This window comes from Erpetoichthys calabaricus, chromosome 3 (assembly GCF_900747795.2).
Source record: "Erpetoichthys calabaricus chromosome 3, fErpCal1.3, whole genome shotgun sequence".
In the NCBI taxonomy this organism is placed as follows: domain Eukaryota; kingdom Metazoa; phylum Chordata; class Cladistia; order Polypteriformes; family Polypteridae; genus Erpetoichthys; species Erpetoichthys calabaricus.
The window spans coordinates 250,172,930-250,197,848 of NC_041396.2; the positions used below are offsets into that span (position 1 = coordinate 250,172,930).

Consider the following 24,919-nt stretch of genomic DNA (forward strand, 5'->3'; position numbering starts at 1 on the left):
TAATTAATTTTTTGTTCTTCGCTGTTTGCGGCTCTTCCTTCATTTCTCCTTACTCAGTTCACAGTCTTTTCATGTGATTACGTGGGAGGCGTGATGACGTGACACTCAACTCCGCCTCCCACGGCCATCAAGCTGCCGTCCATTACAGTATATTGTCAAAAATGAGGTTCCAGTTATGACCATTACGCGTTGAATTTCGAAATGAAACCTGCCTAACTTTTGTAAGTAAGCTGTAAGGAATCAGCCTGCCAAATTTTAGCCTTCCACCTACACGGGAAGTTGGACAATTAGTGATGAGTGAGTCAGTCAGTGAGGGCTTTGCCTTTTATTAATTAGTATAGATTTAAGCAGCATTTAATTAATGTCATTTAATTGATTGTGTAAGATATATACTGCATACACAGGTCAAATCCTGTTATAGTGAATACTGAAGTAACAAAATTTTCAGAATAATGAATACTTTTTGTTGGAATCGGGTGTAACAGATTTTATTTTTAAAAATATGAATTTCAGAATAACAAATGTTTTTTCAACAAAAATGACCACCAAAGATAATAATGCAATGCAAAAAACACTTAAACGCCTACACGCCTATACTTTCACAGAGTCTCGGGTACCCTGTAACAGGCTGTCTCTTTCTTGCTAGACCGAAAGAAACTTAGTCTGTTGCAAAATTTCTAGTCTCAGGCAGTCTTGGAGAGAGTGTAAGCGCGACATCATACACATAGCTGAAGGATCCACATGGGTAGTTGTGCTGTGTGCGGATACTGTACTGTATAAGTTTCACAGCGGTTCTCAAAGTTTTTGTTGCAATTAATAAAAAAAAAGTGAGAAACAGCATCAGTTTATACTGAAAAAAAGTTACACTTAACATCTCACTTTCATTATGTTTTCATACCTGTATTTCTATAGAAGTTTTATCTATCGCCTCATCAAATAAAATATTTCTTTTGGTTTAAGAAGTGCCATTTATTATACAGATATTGTCAAGCTTGGGACACAGAGTTGCATTAGAGGCAGGAAGGTATCTCCAGGTGTCCAAGAAAAATACAGGCATTTTATTACTATATAGAGAAGGCAGGTACAGTCTCAAGCATTCATTCAAAATAGGAGCTGTTACTTAGCAATCAAGGACATGAGACAGAAGCTGCAACATGGTAATCGTCCTGCTTTAGATTTGAAGAACACCAGAAACTCGAAATCACCACTGTGGCAAACCAGGACAGTGCGAAGAAGAGAAGGTCAAAGTCTGGTGTTAAATGTTGTAAACATTGTGTGATAAGCAAGTTACACTGTAAGCATGATCCTTCATAGGACAACCAATTGCTCTGCCATTAGTTTACTGCTTAATAGATGCAGCAGAGCATGTGCGAGTAGGAGGCAGCTAAAGGGCCTGAGTAATTATAATACCACATCAGACCAGGGAATGGCAGGATGTACTGACTGTCTTTCTCAGTTCCTTGCAGACTATTCCCCGGAAATCCCACCAGGTTCTGGCACCTTTGATGATGTAGCTTCCTGTTTCGGTGCCTTTGATGATGGCACTTCCTGTTTTGGCACCTTGGATGACGTCACTTCCAGTTCTGGCACCTTAGATGACATCACTTCCAGTCACAATGGTGTCACTTCCGGTTCTGGCTCCGATGACTTCATTTCCTTTACGGGGCTTTAAAGCCGCCATCTTACCTCCAGTCTGACAGTTCTGTTTCAGACTCAGTCTTGTGAACATCTCTGTTCAATTATTTAAAGTTTTGCAGCCAGGACATAATATACAGGTGGCTGCCCCAAACCTTTATGATGTCTGGAGTGAATTACTTGTCTCAAAATATATGGTTTTTTTTTTTGTTAGAGAAATGGTGAAAATTACTGTTTTTAAGCAAGACTTGTTTCAGATAGGTACATTACAGAAAAAGTAAACAATATGACAGAATGTAATTATGACAAGCATTTTCTTTCTTTATGCCATGTATTATGGACAGATATTTTTATACAAATATTATTAGTTGAAGTATGTATTTTAAGGACATTTTACTTATTTTAACATTTTATGTTCACTGAACAATAAGCCTACAGAATTCATTTTGTTAATGAAAAACACAATTAACATCTGTGGTTTAAAGTTTAATTATAAAAATACACTTTAATATAGGACATAAGACTACTATTTATCTAGTTATGCAAGAGACTAGAATAAAACATTTTCTAAGTGATAAAGAAAAAAAAATGGAATCGGTGTCAGAATCTGCTGATCAAGTAACATGAAATCGGTAATCGGTAACCCAATCGCAGCATCCCTAATTAAAGGGATTAAAATAAGAAAAAGCCAGGCAAGATTCCACACAAGGCAAGATTCCAGTCCTGGATGGTGCACATTCACTCATTAACACCTGGGACAGTTTAGAGTTTAAAGTTAATGTTACAGGTACGTTCTTTGGGCTTTGTAAGTACAAGCCCACACAGAAAAGAGGAATGTGCAGACAACACCAGCAACTTCAAGGACAGGATTCAAAACCTGGATTTTGGAGCTGTGAGACAAAAGTAATTGAACCATGCTTCCCCAGAAAAGTGTAAGTGATTTTTACATCACTGGAAAAGTGAGCAAGATGCTGGGCTCAGTATGTTTTAGAGATGATATTAGTTTTCATAATTAAATGATAAAATAAAACCAACTGCTGAAATAGCAATATTGAAATTGTTTCTTGTCCCAAAAACCAATTGTCCTGAATACTTCCTAAATAAATAAGTACATTCACAAAGCATTGCTGGGAGTGACTATATTTGACACTTCATACACTATTACCTACTTCCTAATCCATGTGCTTATTCTGGTCATGTCCAGTTTCAAAATAATTTTTAAAAAGGTTTAATTTCTTAACTATTTTCACTTCTCATTTCATTTTCAGTTTAGTTTTATGAAGTTTTAACCATTTCTATTTTAGCTTCTGTTAATGGAGATTTCCCTTATTTAGTTTTCATTTTAACAGAATAATTTCAGTATAATTTTTGTTTAAGCTTAAAAGAGGGTCACTTGATGAAAAATAAGAAAAGCATGCCATGCTTCAAAAGAGCCAGAACTGAAGGACACACTCAGATGTGTCCATAAAAGACAGAGTAAACCTCTTTTTGCTCCATCTATAGAGTTATCTTCTGAACAATATGTAAAATATGTCTCACTTGCTTTGAAACAGTATCCATTCTGATTATCTTTAAACTTGGGATTAAGTACTTCACAGTACCTTGTGAAAGCAAGTATAGTAATGCACACTACTGGCAAGACCATTTTACCTTAAAACATGCCTGACACTGACCATCTTCTACTGCAATATATTTTTACTAAGCCTTCCTTCGAAAAACTTGCAGTTTTCCAACTAACATCTGATGAATTAATATAATGTCTTTCAAAAATCACAATACTGCGGTGGGTTGGCACCCTGCCCAGGTTTGTTTCCTGCCTTGTGCCCTGTGTTGGCTGGGATTGGCTCCAGCAGACCCCCGTGACCCTGTGTTTGGATTCTGCGGGTTGGAAAATGGATGCATGGAAATCACAATATGATGGCATTGCTGGTGTAGCATCGTTGTGATGACATCTCCATTCCTACAGACAACAGCAAAATAAATCACTCCAACTAAAAATGTGAACATCATGATGATAAAAAGTATAATCTTAGAAAGAAGGATTTATTTTGAGTGGAAACCTTCCATAAATCAACCTTGATTCCTTTGAGACTCAAGTCTGTATTATAACCATGCTTAACTTTACTAATTTTAACTGACCTTTTTTGAATTTTGACATTTCATTTTCTGTCTGAAAACTTGGAAACACTCTGTTTGCAATCACTGTTTTTCTGTTTCTGCTATCACATCCCCACTTGTATTCCATCAGTTGTCTATGATGGCCAACACAGTTCTTGGCAGCAGTTGTCTGGTGTTTTGCTCAGTACATTCTGACATGGAGATACTGGTTTTGTCAGAAAGATGTTATAGTGCACTTTATTTAACAGGAGCATCTAAATGCACATACATCATATGCAAGCTTCCTGACTTATTTACTTCAATGTCATGCATACTGTAGATGTTTGCTCATCACTGTGGGATCTTCAGCTAAATTAAAAAACTCAACTCCTTCTCACTGTATTACAGCTGCTTAAAAAAGTCCCAATGCTCTCTCTCCAGCCTTTGAATAATTAATTCTCAAAAGCATTCTAGGCTGTAATATTTCTCTGCAGCCCTTGGTTCTTTCTTTTACCTATGAAACTAAGAGTCCAAACCCACCACTCATCCTTTGAATGAAAACATGACTGAATATTCCATATAAATTTTATTATTGCATAGCATTCTTCATTGAACATAGGCACAGAGTTGCTTGTACATATTTACATTTTTGTTATTTAATGCAATGGCAAGTTGCCAGTCCATACACCACTAACATTCATGAACATAAACTACACTAAGCACATACTAAAACAAAGCAGTTTCAATTGTAATATAACTCACAGTAATACAATGTCAATTAACATTATAATTAAGATCAGGCCAGCTGGCAACAGGAAAGCAAATACTCCAGTCAACAGCATTAATGAAGGAAAAATCCCCGGGAGTACATCTCTAATATCATAATTACCTGTTGGATAGTGTAAAATGATCAAATCTTTTTGCTGTGGAATCCCAATGTTCTCAATATTTCTGGTGTCACTCTTCCACAAGCAGGAGTAGCAGTTATTTAGAGTTGTTTCAAGTTACAACAGATTCTCATATGAAAATAACATAATGTAACATAAAATCTTCTAAAAACTTCCAATTTAGGGTTGTTGGCACAAGGGCCGAGCAATGCCAAACACAAGAGGAGGACCAATCAAGGACTGAGTGTTGGTTCATCACATAGCCTATACACTCTCACACACCCATACTTATTCACAAGGGGCCAACATACAATCATCAATTATGCTAACATATCTGTCCTTCGGATGTGTTAGGTAAACTGGTGCACTAGGAGAAAAATTATTATGCACGTAGTGGTGTACAACCGTGTCAACCTTGGTTTATCTTCTCAATTACACCTGCTGAATCATTTGTTTAATTATATTTAATATCTGCATCCAACTTATAAAACTACATCAAAACATTTCAAACTTCCTGTTACATTTGTTTTTTTCTGGAATACTATCCATTACTATGTCATGGCTTTAACCAGCAATCTCCTCACAGAGGGACTATTTGTAAGGAGGAGAATGTCATCCTCAAAGTACGTCTCACATGAATATTTGAAACATATTTCAGTTCCTTTCCCAAGACTCTCCATAAAAAACCCAGTATCTGACAGTCTGACCTTGGATGCAGACATTGTGTAAATCTTTTGAAAGAGGCAATTTACAAAACAAAAGGCCACCAGATCCATTAAGAGCCTGTCAGTTCTTTTCATTATGTTTCCCCAGCACATTATTACAGATTATTTCAACAATAAATAGGGCCTGTCTGGCTCAGTAACCCTTGTTTGCTGTTTGCCCTCTGATGTGATCATAGATACCAGTGTTAAAACCATTACTGAAATCATATATTTTCTCTTTTTCTTCAGATACACTGGTGTTCATTTTAATTTTCTAAATTGCTCTAACATTCTTTTTATTTTTTGTGTACTGTAAACCAGGGGTAGGCAACGTCGGTCCTGGAGTGCCACAGTATGTGCAGGTTTTTGTTCCAACCCAGTTCCTTAACGAGAACTCAATTATTGCTGATGAAGCACATATTGCTTAAGTGACATTTTAATGCTTGATTTTAGTGGTTTCGCTTGTTAAGGTTCTCCAACCTTAATTGCTTATTTCAATCTTAAACTGCTGCATTCAGTGTTTTAATTGCTCCTTATTAGCAATAAGATGTAAAAGACAAAGCAGCCAGCAGTTCTCCAGCTAGCTTTTTTCCAATTACATCTGTGTGTGTTCATCATGCACGGTTTGATTTAATAAAACACTTAATAGAAAAATGTGACAGACTGAAAATGATCTTCAAATCATTTGGATAATATCCTTGGAAAGGAAAAAAATCTACGATATAAAAGCCTTACATTGCACAGACTAACAAGCCATAAAATTAAATAAGGTCTGAGATTGGCAATGATTGGTTTCTAATTAAGCAATTGGGTTGGAATGAAAACCTGTAGCTACTGCGGCTCACCAAGACCGACATTGCCTACCCCTGTTTTACATCTTATTGCTAATAAGGAGCAATTAAAACACTGAATGCAGCAGTTTAAGATTGAAATAAGCAATTAAGGATGGAGAACCTTAACAAGCGAGACCACTAAAATGAAGCATTAAAATGTCACTTAAGCAATATGTGCTTCATCAGCAATAATTGAGTTCTCGTTAAGGAACTGGGTTGGAACAAAAACCTGCACATACTGTGGCACTCCAGGACCGACGTTGCCTACCCCTGCTGTAAACAATATTGTTCTGCTGTGTTTGAAGAAAGGAATTATATAAAATTAAGTACACAGGCTTGTGACCACTAGATGTCACAACAGAGCTTAAAAACACAGCATAACAACAAATTGAAGCACACACCTACTGGCACCTACTGGCCAATGGCGGCATTTTTACTCCCCTTTATCAGCAATAAAGTGACAAGTATGGGTTAATTTTTACTTTCTTGTTCTCCATTCCCTCTTTATTTTACATCATATAGTATCTTTTAAACTCATCTGTGCTCTTTAAGATTCTTACTTTTTTATTTTTATCTTAACATCTCTGTGATTAGATAAGACTTTAAAGTGTAGACTGAGGCTCACCTAAGGAGAGTTAGTGATTATTCCTTAAATACTGTATATCAGGGATACAAATCAGATAAGAAATGTTGGTTTGTCCTGTCTTAGCCACCACTTCTTCCTGCTTCTCTCTGTAAAGCATATACTTGGCATAGGAGACAAACAAGTGAGAAGGACACATTTTGTCATTGCAGTCTATGCACAAACCAGTGTTTTTCTTCGTGCCGGTCCCAAACCCAGATAAATGGGGAGGCATATGTCAGGAAGGGCATCCTGTGTAAAATTTTGCCAAATCAATATGCGGACAACAATACAAATTTCCATACTGGATCGGTTGAGCCCCGGGTTAACAACAACCGCTACCAGTACTGTCAACAGGTTGGTGACAGAAATTGGGCTACTGTTGGCTGAAGAAGTCGAAGAAGGAGAAGAAGAGGGGTGAGACGTGTCCGGAGGTAGGAAGAGAGGAGGAATGTAAAGAGAGTGGAACTGAGGGTAGGAACTTTGAATGTTGGCAGTTTGACTGGTAAGGGGAGAGAGTTAGCCGATATGATGGAGAGAAGGAAGGTTGATATATTGTGCGTGCAAGAGACTAAATGGAAGGGGAGTAAGGCCAGCTGGATCAGAGGTGGATTCAAATTGTTCTATCATGGTGTGGATAGGAGGAGAAATGGAGTAGGGGTTATTCTGAAGGAACAGTATGTCAAGAGTGTTCTGGAGGTGAAAAGAGCATCAGACAGAGTAATGATTATGAAGCTGGAAATTGGAGGTGTGATGATGAATGTTGATAGAGCATATGCCCCGCAAGCTGGGTGTGCAATGGATGAGAAAGAAGATTTTTGGAGTGAATTGGATGAAGTGATGAACAGTGTACCCAAAGGACAGAAAGTGGTGATTGGAGCGGATTTCAATGGACATGTTGGTGAAGGGAACAGAGGAGACGAGGAGGTGATGCGTAGGTATGGTGTCAAGGAGAGGAATGAAGAAGGTCAGAGGACAGTGGATTTTGCCAAAAGGATGGACAAGGCTGTGGTGAATACGTATTTTTAGAAGAGGGAGGAACATAGGCTGACGTACAAGAGTGGATGAAGATGCACACAGGTAGATTACATCCTATGCAGAAGAGTCAATCTGGAGGAGATTGAATCTGCAAAGTAGTGGCAGGGGAAAGTATAGTTAAGCAGCATAGGATGGTGGTGTGTAGGATGACGTTGCAGATCAAGAAGAGGAAGAGAGTGAGGGCTGAGCCAAGGATCAAATGGTGGAAGTTGAAAAAACGAAGACTGCAAGGTTGAGTTTAGGGTGAAGGTGAGACAGGCACTGGGTGGTAATGAAGAATTACCTTACAGTTGAGAAACTACAGCAGATGTATAAGGGTGACAGCAAGAAGGGTGCTTGGCGTGACATCTGGACAGAGGAGGAGGAAAAGGAAACCTGGTGGTGGAATGGGGAAGTACAGGAAAGTATACAGAGGAAGAGGATGGCAAAGAAGAAGTGGGATAGTCAGAGAGATGCAGAAAGTAGACAAGGGTACAAGGAGATAAGACACAAGGTGAAGAGAGAGATGGCAAAGGCTAAAGAAAAAGCATATGATGAGTTGTATGAGAGGTTGGACACTAAGGAGGGAGAAAAGGACCTGTATCAATGGCTATACAGAAGGACAGAGGTGTGAAAGATGCGCAGCAGGTTAGGGTAATAAAGGATAAAGATGGAAACATACTCACAAGCGAGGAGAGTGTGTTGAGCAGATGGAAAGAATACTTTGAGAGGCTTATGAATGAAGAGAACGAGAGAGAGAAGAGGTTGGATGATGTGGAGATAGGGAATCAGGAAGTGCAACGGATTAGCAAGGAGGAAGTAAAGACAGCGATGAAGAATGGAAAAGCCGTTGGTCCAGATGACATACCTGTGGAAGCATGGACGTGTTTAGGAGAGATGGCAGTGGAGTTTTTCACCAGATTGTTTAATGGAATCTTGGAAAGTGAGAGGATGCCTGAGGAGTGGAGAAGAAGTGTACTGGTGCCGATATTTAAGGATAAGGGAGATGTGCAGGACTGTAGTAACTACAGGGAGATAAAATTGATGAGCCACAGCATGAAGTTTTGGGAAAAAGTAGTGGAAGCTCGGTTAAGAAATGAGGTGATGATTAGTGAGCAGCAGTATGGTTTTCATGCCAACAAAGTGCACTACAGATGCAATGTTTGCTCGGAGGGTGTTGATGGAGAAGTATAGAGAAGGCCAGAAGGAGTTGCATTGTGTCTTTGTGCATCTGGAGAAAGCATATGACAGGGTGCCTCGACAGGAGTTGTGGTATTGTATGAGGAAGTCGGGAGTGGCAGAGATGTACGTAACAGTTGTACAGGATATGTACGAGGGAAGTGTTACTGTGGTGAGGTCTGCAGTAGGAGTGATGGATGCATTCAAGGTGGAGGTGGGATTACAGAAAGGGATCAGCTCTGAGCCCTTTCTTATTTGAAATGGTGATGGACTGGTTGACAGACAAGATTAGACAGGAGACCCCGTGAACTATGATGTTTGCTGATAACATTGTGATCTGTAGCGATAGTAGGGAGCAGGTTGAGGAGACCCTGGAGAGGTGGAGATATGCTCTAGAGAGGAGAGGAATGAAGGTCAGTAGGAACAAGACAGAATACATGTGTGTAAATGAGAGAGAGGTCAGTGGAATGGTGAGGGTGCAAGGAGTAGAGTTGGTGAAGGTGGATGACTTTAAATACTTAGGATCAACAGTACAGTGTGATGGACGACCGGCTATGGACTCCGGTCGCCACCCCCAGGCCGCTAGGAGGAGCCCTCCGGACAGCATATTTGTGCCCCGAGTTCCAGCAGGGCCTCATGGACTTTGTAGTGTTGTGACACAGCCCTGCTGGATACCTTGGGGGCCGGCAGGAGTCGCTGTAGGGGGGCTAGTGGGCTCTTGCATGCCCTATAACCCGGGAGTGCGTCACAGTCACGTGACTGGAGGAAGCGGCGTGCTCCCGGGATGAAAAGGACTGTTTACCCTGACCCGGAAGGGATAAGGACTTGGGGGTTTGGCCAGGAACCACTTCCGGGTCAGGGGCTATAAAAGGACTCTGGGTAAGCCCAGACATTTGAGCTGAGCTGGGAGGTAGGGTGGCAACGTGTCTGGGCGAGGAGGATTGGTTATTGTAGAGAATAGTTTATTAAGTATATGAGTGTGGTGTGTGTAGTGCTTTGTGCACAGTATAGTAAAATAAATAGTTATTATACTTTCACCTGGTCTCAAGAGTGGTACCTGAGGGTTCAAGAGGTGGACAAACGCTACATCTGCTACAACAGAAAAATGGGGATTGTGGAAGAGAGGTGAAAAAGAGGGTGCAGGCAGGGTGGAATGGGTGGAGAAGAGTGTCAGGAGTGACTTATGACAGACGGATATCAGCAAAAGTGAAAGGGAAGGTCTACAGGACGGTAGTGATACCAGCTGTGTTATATGGGTTGGAAACAGTGGCACTGACCAGAAAGCAGGAGACAGAACTGGAGGTGACAGAGTTAAAGATGCTATGATTTGCACTGGGTGTAATGAGGATGGACAGGATTAGAAATGAGTACATTAGAGGGTCAGTGCAGGTTGGACGGTTGGGAGACAAAGTCAGAGAGGTGAGATTGCGTTGGTTTAGACATGTGCAGAGGAGAGATGCTGAGTATATTGGGAGATGGATGCTAAGGATAGAGCTGCCAGGCATAAGAAAAAGAGGAAGGCCTAAGAGAAGGTTTATGGATGTGGCGAGAGAGGACATGTAGGTGATGGGTGTAACAGAACAAGATGCAGAGGACAGAAAGATATGAAAGAAGATGATCCACTGTGGCAACCTCTAACGGGAGCAGCCGAAAGAAGAAGAAGAGTCTAGCATTCATGATCATCATCAATAAAGGTTATTCCATACATACCTGGTAGTTCTGAAACACTTTCTTCAGTCTCTTGTTAAGCATGCTGGCTGATGTGTCTTCATTCCAAACCTTCCAGGAACTGAAACGAGACCCAAATGATCCAACTACAGACTTCTGCTGCTTCTTATGACTGTTCCAACTCCAAACAAAGTCCCACAAGCGTGTAAGAAAGTGGGGAAACTTCACAAATGATCCTGGAGGTGGAATAGAAGAGCTTGTAGTACTGCCCTTGGCTTTTCCATGATAATCTGATCTATTCTCAACAGCCTTGTTATGCATGACAGTGTTTTTTGAGTTGTTTTTTAGGCTGTTGTTGAAGGGAGGCAAGAGCTGTGTTGCAGACATTGCCAGGGGTGGCTTTCTTGTATGCCCCACTTGAGCCATGCGAATGATCTTTTCCACTCCACTGTGTTCAAGTGAGCTGGAAGCAGAATTGAGGGCTTTACTGCGTCCATGAGTTCTGAACAGTACTGCTGTAGCAGAAGGCCCATTTTCAGCACAAATGACATAGAGAAATCCCAGACTGAAGCAAAGCAGACTCATGCACATGCATCCTCTTCTGACCCGCCGCCGCAAACACCACAAAAAGCTCCTGCGATCTAACATCAGTATTGGTATTGAGTTGGTACCCCTGTTGGAAACCTAAAAAAAAAAACACAAGTTTAATTAACAAGCACTAACTCCATGTTTTTAAACCTTATTGTACAGCAAATATTTCTCAAAAACAGGGCATTGATAGTAATATTCTATCTGCAACAGCTGTCCACCAGTGTATATCAAAGAACAACAATGAAACAACATGAAGGAAATTTTCCAGGTACTTCTCTCACAGGAATGTGTATTCTAAAGTGAAGGTAACTAAACTACAAGCAACACTCTTAGGCCACTGAGCACATGGTTTATGATACGAAAATAATTGGTTTCATAAGACTGATTTTAGGAAAAACAGCAAATAGAAAAAATAATTCACATTATTTGTTTTGATGTTGTACATATATCACACAAACAAGATCTCTAAATTAACACTTGAATCCACTGATGGGATTCTCTAGATGCATATAATGAGTACAGGATTTCATTGTAATATACATTGCATAGCTTTAATAATTTCTCCAGTGGATGGTGATCTAGATCTATGTTTGTAGAAAATCATGTGCATATTTTGTAGGAACTACATACAAACAATTCAAAGCTCCATATTGGCATTTTGGTTTTAAACATTCAATACTTTATAGTAAATTATACATTAAAAATTGCATTATTTTTCGTATAATATTATTCCCAAAATTAAATGTGTTATAAAAAAAATAAATCCCACACTCAATCGCCTGTAAAGAGCATACATAGTCTCACTTTGTTCATTAGTTTTCTTTCAGGTACTTGCAAAGAGGTTCAGGTTAGGTACATTAATAGGCCTAAACTGGTTTAGCATGGATGAGTGTGTGAGTGGGCCATGTAATATAGTGGTATGCACCCCATCCAGAACTGGTTGCTGTCTTTAGTCCAATGTTGCTGGAATTGGCTCTAGCTGCCTATGAGCCCATTCACAGAATTAAGTGGGTTAAGCAAGAAAATTAGCCTTTCATATTATAACAGTGTTTTGTCTTCAGTAAAATGTTTGATTAACAAAAGAAGTAATTGTGGTGGTGAATATATCATCTGATGTTGTATTAATGTATCTCTTCATTTTCTGCTTTTGCATTATACTACAGTCACTAATCTATGGGAAATACGTGAGCAGAGCGTTCTTAGTTTTAACACTGTAGGTTGGACCTTCGTTGGTTTTGGTGAAATTGCAAATAGAGCCTTTCAAAACTACTATTAAAAGCAACATAATATAATTGTATTATTTAAGAGGATAGCCTACACTCAAAAATGGAAAACTTGCTATTCAAATTAATTAATCCTGAAAAATCAGCTTTGTGCCAGCCTATGTTGCTAAGTTTCTTTCACAATATTTCATATGGCACTAAGCAGTCTGGCAACCACACCATATATTACACTAGCTGTGTAAGCCAGTACTTTAAAAAGCCCTGGTTCCTAGAAACTATTAAAATCATCAGAAAAAATTGAAATCCAGAGTCGGTGGTTTCGTTTTGCGGACATACTCACCCCCCCTTGTCTATCAGCGGCTAAGCGAATTTCTGTCTTGTTTGTCTTTCCTCCGCGGTTTCACTTTGGAGATGGAGTTGCTTTCTTTCAGATTCATGCTGAGGCCTCATACTTCTTGTCGTGAACTTGGCGCCGCCATGCCAGCTCTTTGAGCTTCATGCTGTGGCCTCGCACTTCTGTGCCAGACAGACAGACGCACACACTTCCACTCATAGACGTTTATATTTAAGATTCAAAATAATGATTTAGGTAGCCTTAACTATGTATTCTTCATTCCCCAGTTTACATTTGCACCAAGAGGTGTGGAACATGAAACGTAGGGAATGAGAGACAATGCCAAAGTGTTATTAAGACCTATTCTGTATGTCTGGATGGGATAATGTCCGCAAAGCCTAAATTTCCATTTAAGCCAGCTTGACAAACAGAATTTACAAACACCTGCCTTAGCTTCATCAACCTCCATCTCCATCTGTCCATTTTTTCTAAAACCACTCTTTCGATTCAGCATATTGTGAACAGTCAAAGCCTATTTTAGTAGAAGTTTATAAAGTCCAATGTCTGGGCATCTTTTGCTTTACTTGTGCTCCAATGTGTAGTACAGTGGCTCTCAAACTGTGGGGCAGGGCCCCCTAGGGGGGCACGAAGTAACAAAAAGGGGGGCGCGAAAATGTGAAAAAAAGAAAACAAGAATCGAAAATATGAAAAATACTGCTATTGAAACCAAAACAAATTAACTTAAACTACATTCTGATACTAGAAAAATAAATATAGAGTTAGATAAATGTCAATAAAAGTTAAGTAGGTATAATAATATGCATCTATGAGATATCATTAATTAAAAAAGAACAAATTGGTATTAGTGGGCTCCTTTCAAAAAAACGTTAGGGGGGCGCGATTAAAACTGTTATGAAAACTCGGGTCGCAAATACTTAAAGGTTGAGAAACGCTGGTGTAGTCACTGTAAAAAATAAAAGTTTGTTTGTCCTAAAAAGCGTAGTTTATCAGGTGTGCTGTTTTTAAATGGATAGTGAAAATCTGTGGTGCATTTCAAAAAAATAAATGGTGAAAAAACTGAAACAACAGATAAAGAGCTTGGCAAGGGTTCTCAAACTCAGTCCTGGAGACACTCTGTGGCTACAGGCTTTTGTTCCAACCAGATTCACAATTAGTGATAATAATTGATTTATTTTAATTAGCTGGTCATTTTTCTTTTCTCTTTTTCTTATTCAACATTCAGAAAAGCACAATAGCATGATTTTTACATCTCTCTATTATAAAAAAAAATCCTGGAAAGAGACAGTAGGGCGTCGAGACGTGATCTTCGCGTTAAGATCATAGAAAACAGATAAAAGACTTGCGAGGACCTTAAACATGAGACATTGTGCCAAGAGATTGACCCAGGACCGTCTTGCAATGACATAGAACATGAGATTTATGCAAGACATGCCCTATTAATATCAAATAAGACAATGGGGCAGCAAAACATTCAGTTGTGTGAAGAATCGGAGCACACACAGATCCAGGGTCTCAGCGCATATAAAGCATATAAGAACAATACGTTATAAATGAAACGTCGACGACTAAGAGAAGAAGAAAGCAGCGAGGAGAAAAGAGACACACAAGCGTTGGAGAGAAAAAAGAGCAAAAAAGAAAAAATAATCTAGGTGCAAATTCAGAAAATAAGGAAAGTAATTATCAGCCCGTAACAAGTGGAACTGAAACAAAGCACGTCCAATTGGGCTTAGAATTAAAAGACGGAGTAAAAGACAAAGTAGAACTTCATAAACACATTCACAAACGTTGGCACTATACACATGCAGAGCAGATTATGAAAGCAGTGGAATTCGAAAGGCTCAAAAAAAAAAAGTATGCATGATACAAATGTGGAGAAGGTTAAAGAATATGGAAGTAGGAAAATTAGAAAGTATAAAAAAAAAGAAAGTAAAGATCGCAGTAACGCAAACAAATGGAAATTATTACTCGAAAAAGGGAAAATAATCACCAGGACCAGGAGTCATTGAAAAAAAAGCAGGACAAAGCAAGGTTAGAAATAAAAGACAGAGTAGAAAACAAAGTAAAACGTCATAAAGAGGTTACAAAACAAGGGGGCCAAACACATTCAGAGCAGGTTAGAGATAATGAAAACTGGAATTCAAAAGAATAAAAGAAAAACGTAGGTGCAAAACAAATGCAGAGCAAGATACAGATTATGAAAGCAGAAAAAAATGACAGTGTCAAAAAAAGAAAGTAAACATCGCATTAGCGCAAAAAAAGAGAAATTATTACTCTGAGAAATAACTAAAATGCGAATAGAGATTGAATATATGGACACAGGTGATATGTCAGAAGTATGTAAATATTGTAAGGCTTTGAAGTTTAAGTCAGACAATTTCAAAAACGTGTTTTACCTCGCATGCATTTATTGGTTACTTTGCAAAAAAAAATATTAAGTGCTGATGATGTAGATCGTTTTGTCTGTGCTGAAATTCCAAACAGAGAAACCTATCCTGAATTATGGTACAAAGTCATTAAACACGTCTCATTGACCTCATTTAAAAGATTCAGCATATTGGGACTTGAAAGATTCCAAATATTGTTTTAAATAAGTTCTGAAATAAAAGTGAAACTAATGAAATAGCAACAATTCAAAGAAAAAAAAGTCTTAAAAGTGTGTATCTGGAAAACCAAACACGGGGATTGGCAGACACCTGGGAAAACAACACTGAATGGTGAAAGGCTGCAGCTACTTTTGCATCAGACCCAGTAATTAGTCAATAATGGATTAAACAGGGCAGCACAGTGGTGCAGTGGTGGCACTGCCTCGCAGTAAGGAGACCTGGGTTTTCTTCCCGGGTCCTCCCTGCATGGAGTTTGCATGTTCTCCCGGGTGCTCTGGTTCCCTCCCACAGTCCAAAGACATGCAGGTTAGGTGTATTGGTGATCCTAAATTGTCCCGTGTGTGTGTGTGTATGTGTGTGTGTGTGCACTGCTGTGGTCTGGCACCCTGCCTGGGATTTGTTCCTGCCTTGCGCCCTGTGCTGGCTGAGATTGGCTCCAGCAGACCCTGTGTTAGATAGGATATAGTGGGTTGGACAATGACTGACTGACTGACTGGATTAAATAACCAGAAAACCTGGAAAAGAACAATGAAAATCAGGATGAAAATACTGTTAAAATGTAAAAAATACATTTCCCATAAAACTGCTTAGTACATTTTAATAAGTTTACCTTGTAATTTTAACAATGATTCCAAAAAACAGAAGCTTGGTTATAACATATTACTTCATTAGGCTAGCAGTCAATTAAAAACAGAAGTTGGTTGGAACAAAAACCTGCAGCAACAGTGGGTACCCAGGACCAAGATTGAGAACCAGTACGCTAGACAGATAATTACAGTTAAATGGCAAAATAAGATTGAAACCAGATAGACAAAAGCACCAATTTAACAATCAAAAACAACAGACAAAATTATAGTCATAACACACAATCACAAAGTCAGCAGCTAAAAATGTCGACAAAGATGAAAAGAAACACAAGCAAAACATTATAGTCGTATCCTTATACCAGGATGCTAAGCAAACCGTGCCACCATGTTGTTGTATGGTGATGATGTCATGCATCAAGTAGTCTCGCTGAAGCTAGATGTATAATATAATAATAATAATAATAATAATTCATTACATTTATATAGCGCTTTTCTCAGTACTCAAAGCGCTATCCACACAGGGAGGAACCGGGAAGCGAACCCACAATCTTATACATCTGAAGACAACCACAAGTGAATTTTGCTTAAAACTGGGTGGAAACAATTAGTGTCAAATTTCTAAACCAATCCATCACCTCATGAAGCTCAAAGTAAGGGCAGAAATTTTGAACTGCTAAGATCAGAGGTGCTCTTGTTAACTGGTCAAAATGTCTCCACAAACCTTATTAGACATATACATTTTTGTCTAGTGTGCAGAAAGCACATTGCACATTTAAAAAAAAACAACCTGATGCAAGAGAAAAATCTTTCTGTAGCAATACATTATGCATTCGATGGGAACAATGTAACTACTGGTACACATGAACGATGAGTTGTAACGGGTGCTGTGTGTACTCTCTGTTGTTCAGCATTCCACAGGTGTAAGCTTAAAAGAACTGTCAGCTATACTAATTAAAATATGAATTACAAAATATGCAATTGCAGAAATGATTTGTCATACTCCATCAGTAGGACTGTCGTTAAGAGAGCTGATAAAAAAGAGCCACAAAATATGCAGGTTTCAGTACTCAAAACACCCGAATCAAGAAATCTGCCTAACACCAGTAAAGCCAGGCTGAACAGCACCCACCTTCTGACTGCATATTAGAACAATCTAGAAAAGAACAGGACATTCAGCCCAACAAAGGTTGTCATTCCAATCCTCTTAATTCTTCTAAAATAACATCAAGTCTAGTTTTGAAAATCTCTAAAGTCCTACTGCCTACCACCCTACTTGGTAGCTTATTCCATGTGTCTATGATTCCCATGTTTAAAGAAAAAACTTCTAATGTTCCTGCAAAATTTATCCTTTATAAGTTTTCAAATGTGTCCCCGTGTTCTTGATGAACTCATTTCAAAATATTAGTCTTGATACACTGTACTAATTCCCTTCATAATTTTAAACACTTCAATCATGTCTCCTCTTAATCTTCTTTTACTTAAACTGAAAAGGCTCAGCTCTTTTAATCTTTCCTCATAATTCATCCCCTGTAGCCCAGGAATCAGCCTAGTAGCTCTACTCTGGATGTTTCTAGAGATACTATGTACTTTTTGTAACCTGGACACCATAAACTGTACACAGTACTCCAGATGAGGACTCACCAGTGCATTATAAAGGTTGAGCATAACCTCCTTGGACGTACTCCACACATTGTGCACATTCTGTTAGCCTTCTTAACGGCTTCTGAACATTCTCTGGCTGTTGATAGGGTTGAATTCACTACAACTCCTAAATTCTTCTCATAAGTTGTACTTTCGATTTTTAGACCTCCTATTGTGTATTCAAGCTGAACATTTCTACTTCCTACATGGAATCCTTTATATTTGCTTACATTAAATTTCATCTTCCCAAGCATATATGCTGTCGAAGACCTCTTTAATGATTCAACGGATTCTAGATTTTCTGCCAATTCCCTTATGTTCTTATCCAAATCATTTTTTTATTTATAATAAAAATAACAGTGGCCCTAGAATTGACAATTGTGGTACAACACTCTAAACTTCAGTGAATTCTGATAGGGTTCCTCACACCATAACTTTCTGCTTCCTGTGTCTGAGCTAATTTTGCAACAATTTACATACACCTTGAACTCCCATTTCTTTTTAGTTTGATGCCCAACCTCTCATGTTATACTTTATCAAATGCTTTCTGAAAGGCCTGATAAATAATATCATACAGTATGTTCCACTTTGATCATTTGTTGATTCCTCATAGAATTCTAGCATGTTGCTAAAAAAAAGCCCTCCATTTCCTGAACCCATGCCGACTGTTCAGTAAAACTCCTATTCTTGCCATGTATTGGTCAATCTTATCAGATAGATAGATAGATAGATAGATAGATAGATAGATAGATAGATAGATAGATAGATAGATAGATAGATAGATAGATAGATAGATAGATAGATAGATAGATAGATAGATAGATAGATAGATAGATAGATAGATGTTTATTTGTCTGAAAACTTGGCTTTTTGCAGAAGCTCAATAAATAAATAAATATTATATAATATTAAATAAATCATCTTAAATATACACCAGAAAAAAAAAAAAAAAAACATCATTTCTGTCTTGGCAGCTTTAATTACAGAGAGACATACAAGAAGACTACACCTTGTCATAAACTTGACAAAGACACACAAAAAGGTTTGGGGCAACCACCCGTATATTGCTTTCCTGGCTGCAAAATTGGCTGAATAAATATATTACTGATTAGAGTCCACAACAGAACTGATTTGAGATGGCCAAAATGGTGGTTTTAAAGGTAAGCAGAGAAAGTGACATCATCAATGGGGGCCGGAAGCGGAAGTGGTGTCATTAGAGCTGGAACCAGAAATGTCGTCATCAGGGTCAGGCAGAATTTCCCATAACTGGTCTGTAGAGAAGTGACATAAAGAGTCACTGTACCTTCTGGTCTGGCGTGGAATTACTCTCATTCAGGCCTTTTAACTGGCTCCCATGCACACGTGTGTGACAGCCTGTATACAATTTCTTAATACACTTCTGCTGAATAATTTATTTGCTCAAAATACTTAGTGTACCAGAGAGAAGATTTGCAGCATTGTTTATAATGGGACTATGTTTTGTTTTTGATGTCTTTTTTGCTACTACTTCTAGGGAGTCAAGTCAAGAGTACATCTCATAACTGAGCCTGTCAATTTAATTAGCTTGTTGATTGTGTGAGATTCTCTTGAAGTATTGTTACTAGATTAGCACACAATAGCATAAACAAATAACACTGGCTTCACAGAGTTTATAGAATATGTAAAGAAAGTCTCTGCACTTTCTTGCATAATCTGTCATTGATGTGGACCCCAAAGTACTTGTAGGAATGCACCATCTCTACATCCTCTCCCTACATAGTGACTGGACATAGAGGCTATTTGGTTTGATGAAATTCAATAACCAGTTCCTTGGTTTTGCATATGTTAAGTTGTAGACAATTCTTTCCGAACCAAGGAACAAAGTTCTCCACCTGACTTCTATACTCCTTGTTGATATAGCCCATATAGTAAGTGCAGAATCATCTGACAATTTCCCCAAGGGGAAATTCACATACTCCAGCAGCAGCATACTGATAAAAACAATATTAATTAAAGAGTGATAAAAGCACAGTGCAAGTTAAAAAGTACAAGGTGGAGAGTGCGAGGCAGGTATAACAGTCAATAACTTTACAGTTTACCCCCACCACCCCCTCCCCCCGGTGGAACTGAAGAGTCGCATAGTGTGGGGGAGGAACGATCTCCTCATTCTGTTAGTCGAGCAGGACAGTGAGGGGCCTGGGCCACCTAAAATCCACCACCAGCTCTTTGGTTTTGCTGTGTTCAGGTGTAGGTGGTTTGAGTCGCACCATTTAACAAAGTCCTTGATTAGGTTCCTATACTCCTCCTCCTGCCCACTCCTGATGCAGCCCACAATAGCAGTGTCGTCAGCATACTTTTGCACATGGCAGGATTCCGAGTTGTATTGGAAGTCCAATGTATATAGGCTGAACAGGACTGAAGAAAGCACAGTCCCCTGCGGAGCTCCTGTGCTGCTGACCGCAATGTCAGACCTGCAGTTCCCAAGACGCACATACTGAGGTCTGTCTGTAAGATAGTTCACGATCCTTGCCACCAGGTATGAATCTACTCCCATCTCTGTCAGCTTGTCCCTAAGGAACAGAGGTTGGATGGTGTTGAAGGTGCCAGAAAAGTCCAGAAACATAATTCTTACAGCACCACTTCCTCTGTCCATGTGGGAGAGGGATCGGTGTAGCATGTAGATGATGGCATCCTCCGCCCTCACCTTCTCCTGGTATGCGAACTGCAGAGGGTTGAGGAAGTGGCGGACCTGTGGCCTCAGGTGGTGAAGCAGCAGCCGCTCCATGGTCTTCATCACATGTGACGTCAGGGCGACAGGCCTGAAGTCATTCAGCTCTCAATCAGCTCACAACTGATAACAGCACTTATAGCTTTTTATTTTCTTTCAGTGTTCAGTATCTTTTTCCTTTCCAATGGTTTAAAATGCACAGACTGGAATTGGGTGCTGGATTTTGTGAAAAAGCCACGTCGGTGTAGCCTTTACAGCGGCAGACTTCACTGCTGTTCACTACAACTATTTTTGTAGATTTGTCACAAGGAATGATCTCATATGTTTAGACAAAATGTAATGTGAACCAGAGTGAACATATACAGTAATAGATATACTGTAACATATTGCTAAGTAATATATTTAAGTAATGAAGTCATTCAACACCCACATTGCCGATGTGGAAAGGTAATTTACTCATTTAAATGGCTGACCAAAGTTAGTAGATAATTAGGCTTCATGTTTAATCTAAACCTTATCATACATTGATTATTACCATGACAGTGAAGCAGTCACCACAAGATTTATGCAAGAACACTATTCCTCAATCAAAGAAATTCCAGAAGAGATGAGGGAAAAAGTTGTTGATGTTTACCAATGTGGAAAGGTCTACAAAGCCATTTCTACGGCTCTGGGATTTCACTTCACCACAATGAAAGAAACTACCTCCAAATGTAGAGCATCTGGAACAGTGGTAAATCTTCCTAAAAAGGATCACTAGCCAAAATTACCACAAGAGCATCTATTCAAGAAATCAGAGGGTATCAAAAAAAACATCAGGCAAGCCCCACAAGCCACAGTCAAGGCCAGCGTTCATGACTCCACGATAAGAAAGAGATTAATGAAAATGGGTTTTATTAGAGAGTAGCAAGGCAGAAACCACTACTATCCATGAGCAACATCAGTGCTCATCTTGCATCTCGCATTTGCAAAGAAACACCTGGATGATCAACAATTCCTTTGGAATAATGTTCTTTGTACTGAAAACATTTAAACAATTACTTTTAACTTGGTTGATATGAATGTTGGATAACTTTTCTTCCTTGAATGAAGAAAGAAATGGTTTAAACCTTTATAGTGTGTTTATTCGGCTTCTTTTTTTCTGAGGTTATTTATTTTTTAAAATATGCAAAAAAGAGAGCATATTAGAAAAAGGGGGCACATATTTTTTCACAGCACTATAACAGTGTAATATAAGGAATTTTACAGCAGAGCAGTGGTGTACTTGGGGTTATGTAAAGAAGAATTTTTTCAAGTCTTCTTCAAGTTTTTTATAGCTGTGTAAATAACGAAAATGGAAACAGTTAAATATTTAACTTATTATTTTAAAATTGTATTGTCAAAGGATCTTTCAGTTAATTGCTGACAGCTTTTTCACATAAACAATAATCCCAATATTCATGTTATGCTTTGAAAGAATATTAATAATTTATAAGATCTTTGCATCCACATAAAGCAAGGTGAGAAAATACAGTTAAAAGATACAAAATGTTTGAAAAATAAAATATAAATTTGCATAGTAAAGGGAACTCTTGTAGTGACTATCCTTAAGAAGATTGATTCCAAAGAGGCAAATGTTTGCAAAGGTGAATTTTACACTTTCATCAGCAGGTTACACTTTACTTAGTCATTAGAATGTAAGAATGAACACAGACAGGAACTCTCTTCTCCACCTTTCATTTTCTACCTGTTTCAGATCCTGTCTTTTCAGCATATGGGCATTTTGCCAAGTAATCACCTTCTGACTTTACTATCTTCCTGGATTTGATTTCATCTAGAGCTTGGAATAACACATTTTCAAAGTTAGGACAGCTATACATCTATACATTCTTTTAGCGGTTCCAGATTTCTCTGCATCAAGGAGTCTTTACTTTCCTACACAAAGGCCTCCAAAGTTTTTACCTGCCTTCTTGGTCACAATGTCAGCATAATCCCAGGTATATGGAGCTGTGTCCCCTCTGACAACTTAGAAAGTGTTACAAAGTTTTACCAGCCTCTGTCTTCTGACAGTGGGGGTTAGACATCTGAGCCATCTACTGAGTCACGTGCCCTCTACTTTCTACCCAACTAGCAATTCTGTTTTGTTGAAGCTCTTCTTAGGGCTCATTTAAACTTCACGCGCAGAATGTGTACACGCCCACATCATGGCTGCCACTCATTTCCAGCGTTCATTTGAAGCGTCCTCTGAGCAGGTCCTCAGAAATTAACTCAGCGCATGCGTGAGTTGCAGTACAAGCAAAAAGTCGGGGGGCGCAGTGTGCTAAAAGTTGTAATGTGACGTCAGAGTCTCTGGTTACTATCTACATGTGACAGAAAGCCGCTTTGCAGATCCTATGAGATTGGTGTGCGCAGTTTGATGTTTGATGAATGGTTCGAAGTGGTGAAGCAAAATGCCGACATACAAATGCATTCGTGGTGCTTTTATATTCAGGCGTTTCATATTCCCCATCGTAATGATATGATACATTTTAAAAGTCTCACATACCGTCTTCTGTGTCGTCTTTTTTTCTAGGGCTTCCTCCGGTACTGACAGCAGTGGCAAACAGCAATAGACCGCCACATTGAGCACATTAAATGTATGATATTCCAACTCTCTGAACATTTAGAATCCTTAGATTACTTGATATCACTTTCATGATGAAATGTATTGAAGTATGTATGTTACATTTTACAGATAAATCGGTAATTTAGTTTAAATAATGAATACTGTTAATAATGACACACATGGGGGTGACACAGTGGCGGAGCGTTAGCGCTGCTGTCTTGCAGGGAGTCACGTCACTGATATTCCATTCCCTGTCTGGAGTTTACATGTTTTCCTGCTGGGTTTCCACAGTGTGCTCCGGTTTCCTTCCAAAAATATGCAGATTTGGTTACACTAAAATGACACCAACGTGTATGTGTGTGCTTGTATTCACCTTGCAATGAGCTGATGCCTCGTCCAGGGATTGTTTCAGCCTAGTGCCCAATATTAGCTGAAATGGACAAATCCCTGGACTGATGGATTTAATCATCAAACATCCTTTTCAGAGATATTGCGGTAAGGTGTCATCAGAGTTTAATGGGTGTTCCAGGCAATTCACAACACAGCAAAGCCGAACCTGTTCTCCCCGTGATAATATCTCGCACTGCCACCTGCTGGATTCCTCCAGATTTACGTAAAGTACGCGCGCAAGTACAAACAGTACAATGTTTGCGTAGAAGGAGCGTCCTTTGCAGCATGCGTCGCATCGCGTGAAGTATAAATCCGGCCTTATTGCTCTTTTGGAGGAATCCTGCAAACATACTGGGCATACTACACTGACACCAACCCCCCCACTACAGCCCATATTTCACATAGGCTGTCAGTTCCTCTGTGCCACCTTTCCTTATGTAATATCCTTGTTGTCCTACACTCCATCACAATATATAGAGCACAAAAGCAGTCAGGTGGGGATGCCAGTAATGAAAACCACAACAGACACCTTTATTAAGCAGAGTGGTAGAATTTGGGTTAACTGTAAATATCATTAAGAATAGGTGAGGAGCTACTGAGAGCCCAAGACCATCTGAGAGCAAAGTAAAAATAGATATTTATCTTGTTAGGGAGCAAAATGAAAATGTGGCCAAGGGAGACTAACGTACAGTGTATTTGCATCTCTTTCATGTTGATCATGTTGAGGCATATCCTGAACATTTTATGTAGTCAGAACTTGGAGCGATGAATGTATTGTACAATTGTGAATGATGTTAATCCATGCCAAACACAGACAGAGAAAAATTACATTGTTTAAATGGTGCCTTTTCATTCATTGTCTGTAAATATGAATGCTTCAGTTAAGACCACTCTCTCAGCATTTATTTTGGGAAATGTGGACAGTAGTTAGACAAGCATTAATATACTTAAGATTATTTTTTTCTCTGGAGTTGGTAAATAAGGAATACAGTAATTTATCCAGATAAATAAAGTATATATACCTAGTACTTCATTTTTACAAGACAAGGATACCACATTATCTATGAAAAATAATAGCTCAAAAATAAAGAAGCCCTGCAAATGATAACCTGTTTTTAAATGCTAAGGCATTGATAGAGGGGCTATAGACAGAGCTTTGACCCAAGGCTGTTTTATAGAAAAGAACTGTTCAGAAAAAAAGGTGTTTGAATAGGAGCATTTGTGTGGGTGTGTATGTGTGTACTCTGTATGTGTTTGTGAGAGTCAACACAGTCACTGTACAATGGAGATGTTAGACAAGACTCGGGAAGAGCATTTAAATAGAATGTTTGTGCAGTTTATATGTATTTGGCTTTGGGTGGTTGTACTATGTAAACTTAAGTTATGATGACAAATGCTACCTATTCTTCTCAGCAGCCCATTGTGCTCCTAGGGCTAATTTTTGCCAACAGTCATCAAACTGTATAATGCCTCCTCCCATTGTGCCCATTTAAGATGCAAACTGGTGTTAGAGATTGCTAGCAAGATTATTATAGTTTTGCCTTTTTATATTAGTTTTTATTTCTATATTTTTTCTGATCTTACTTGGAAATTCAG

General features: G+C 38.9%; 1 protein-coding gene across 2 annotated transcripts in view; it reads right to left on the reverse strand.

Annotated features, from left to right (window-relative positions):
- Positions 1-24,919, reverse strand: part of st6gal1 (ST6 beta-galactosamide alpha-2,6-sialyltranferase 1) — a 136,889-nt gene that overhangs the window by 44,733 nt on the left and 67,237 nt on the right. For both annotated transcript variants that reach the window (XM_051925219.1, XM_051925218.1), the window contains one exon: positions 10,685-11,326. In XM_051925219.1, coding sequence (XP_051781179.1) covers positions 10,685-11,326 — 642 coding nt within the window. The remainder of the gene's footprint in view (positions 1-10,684; positions 11,327-24,919) is intronic.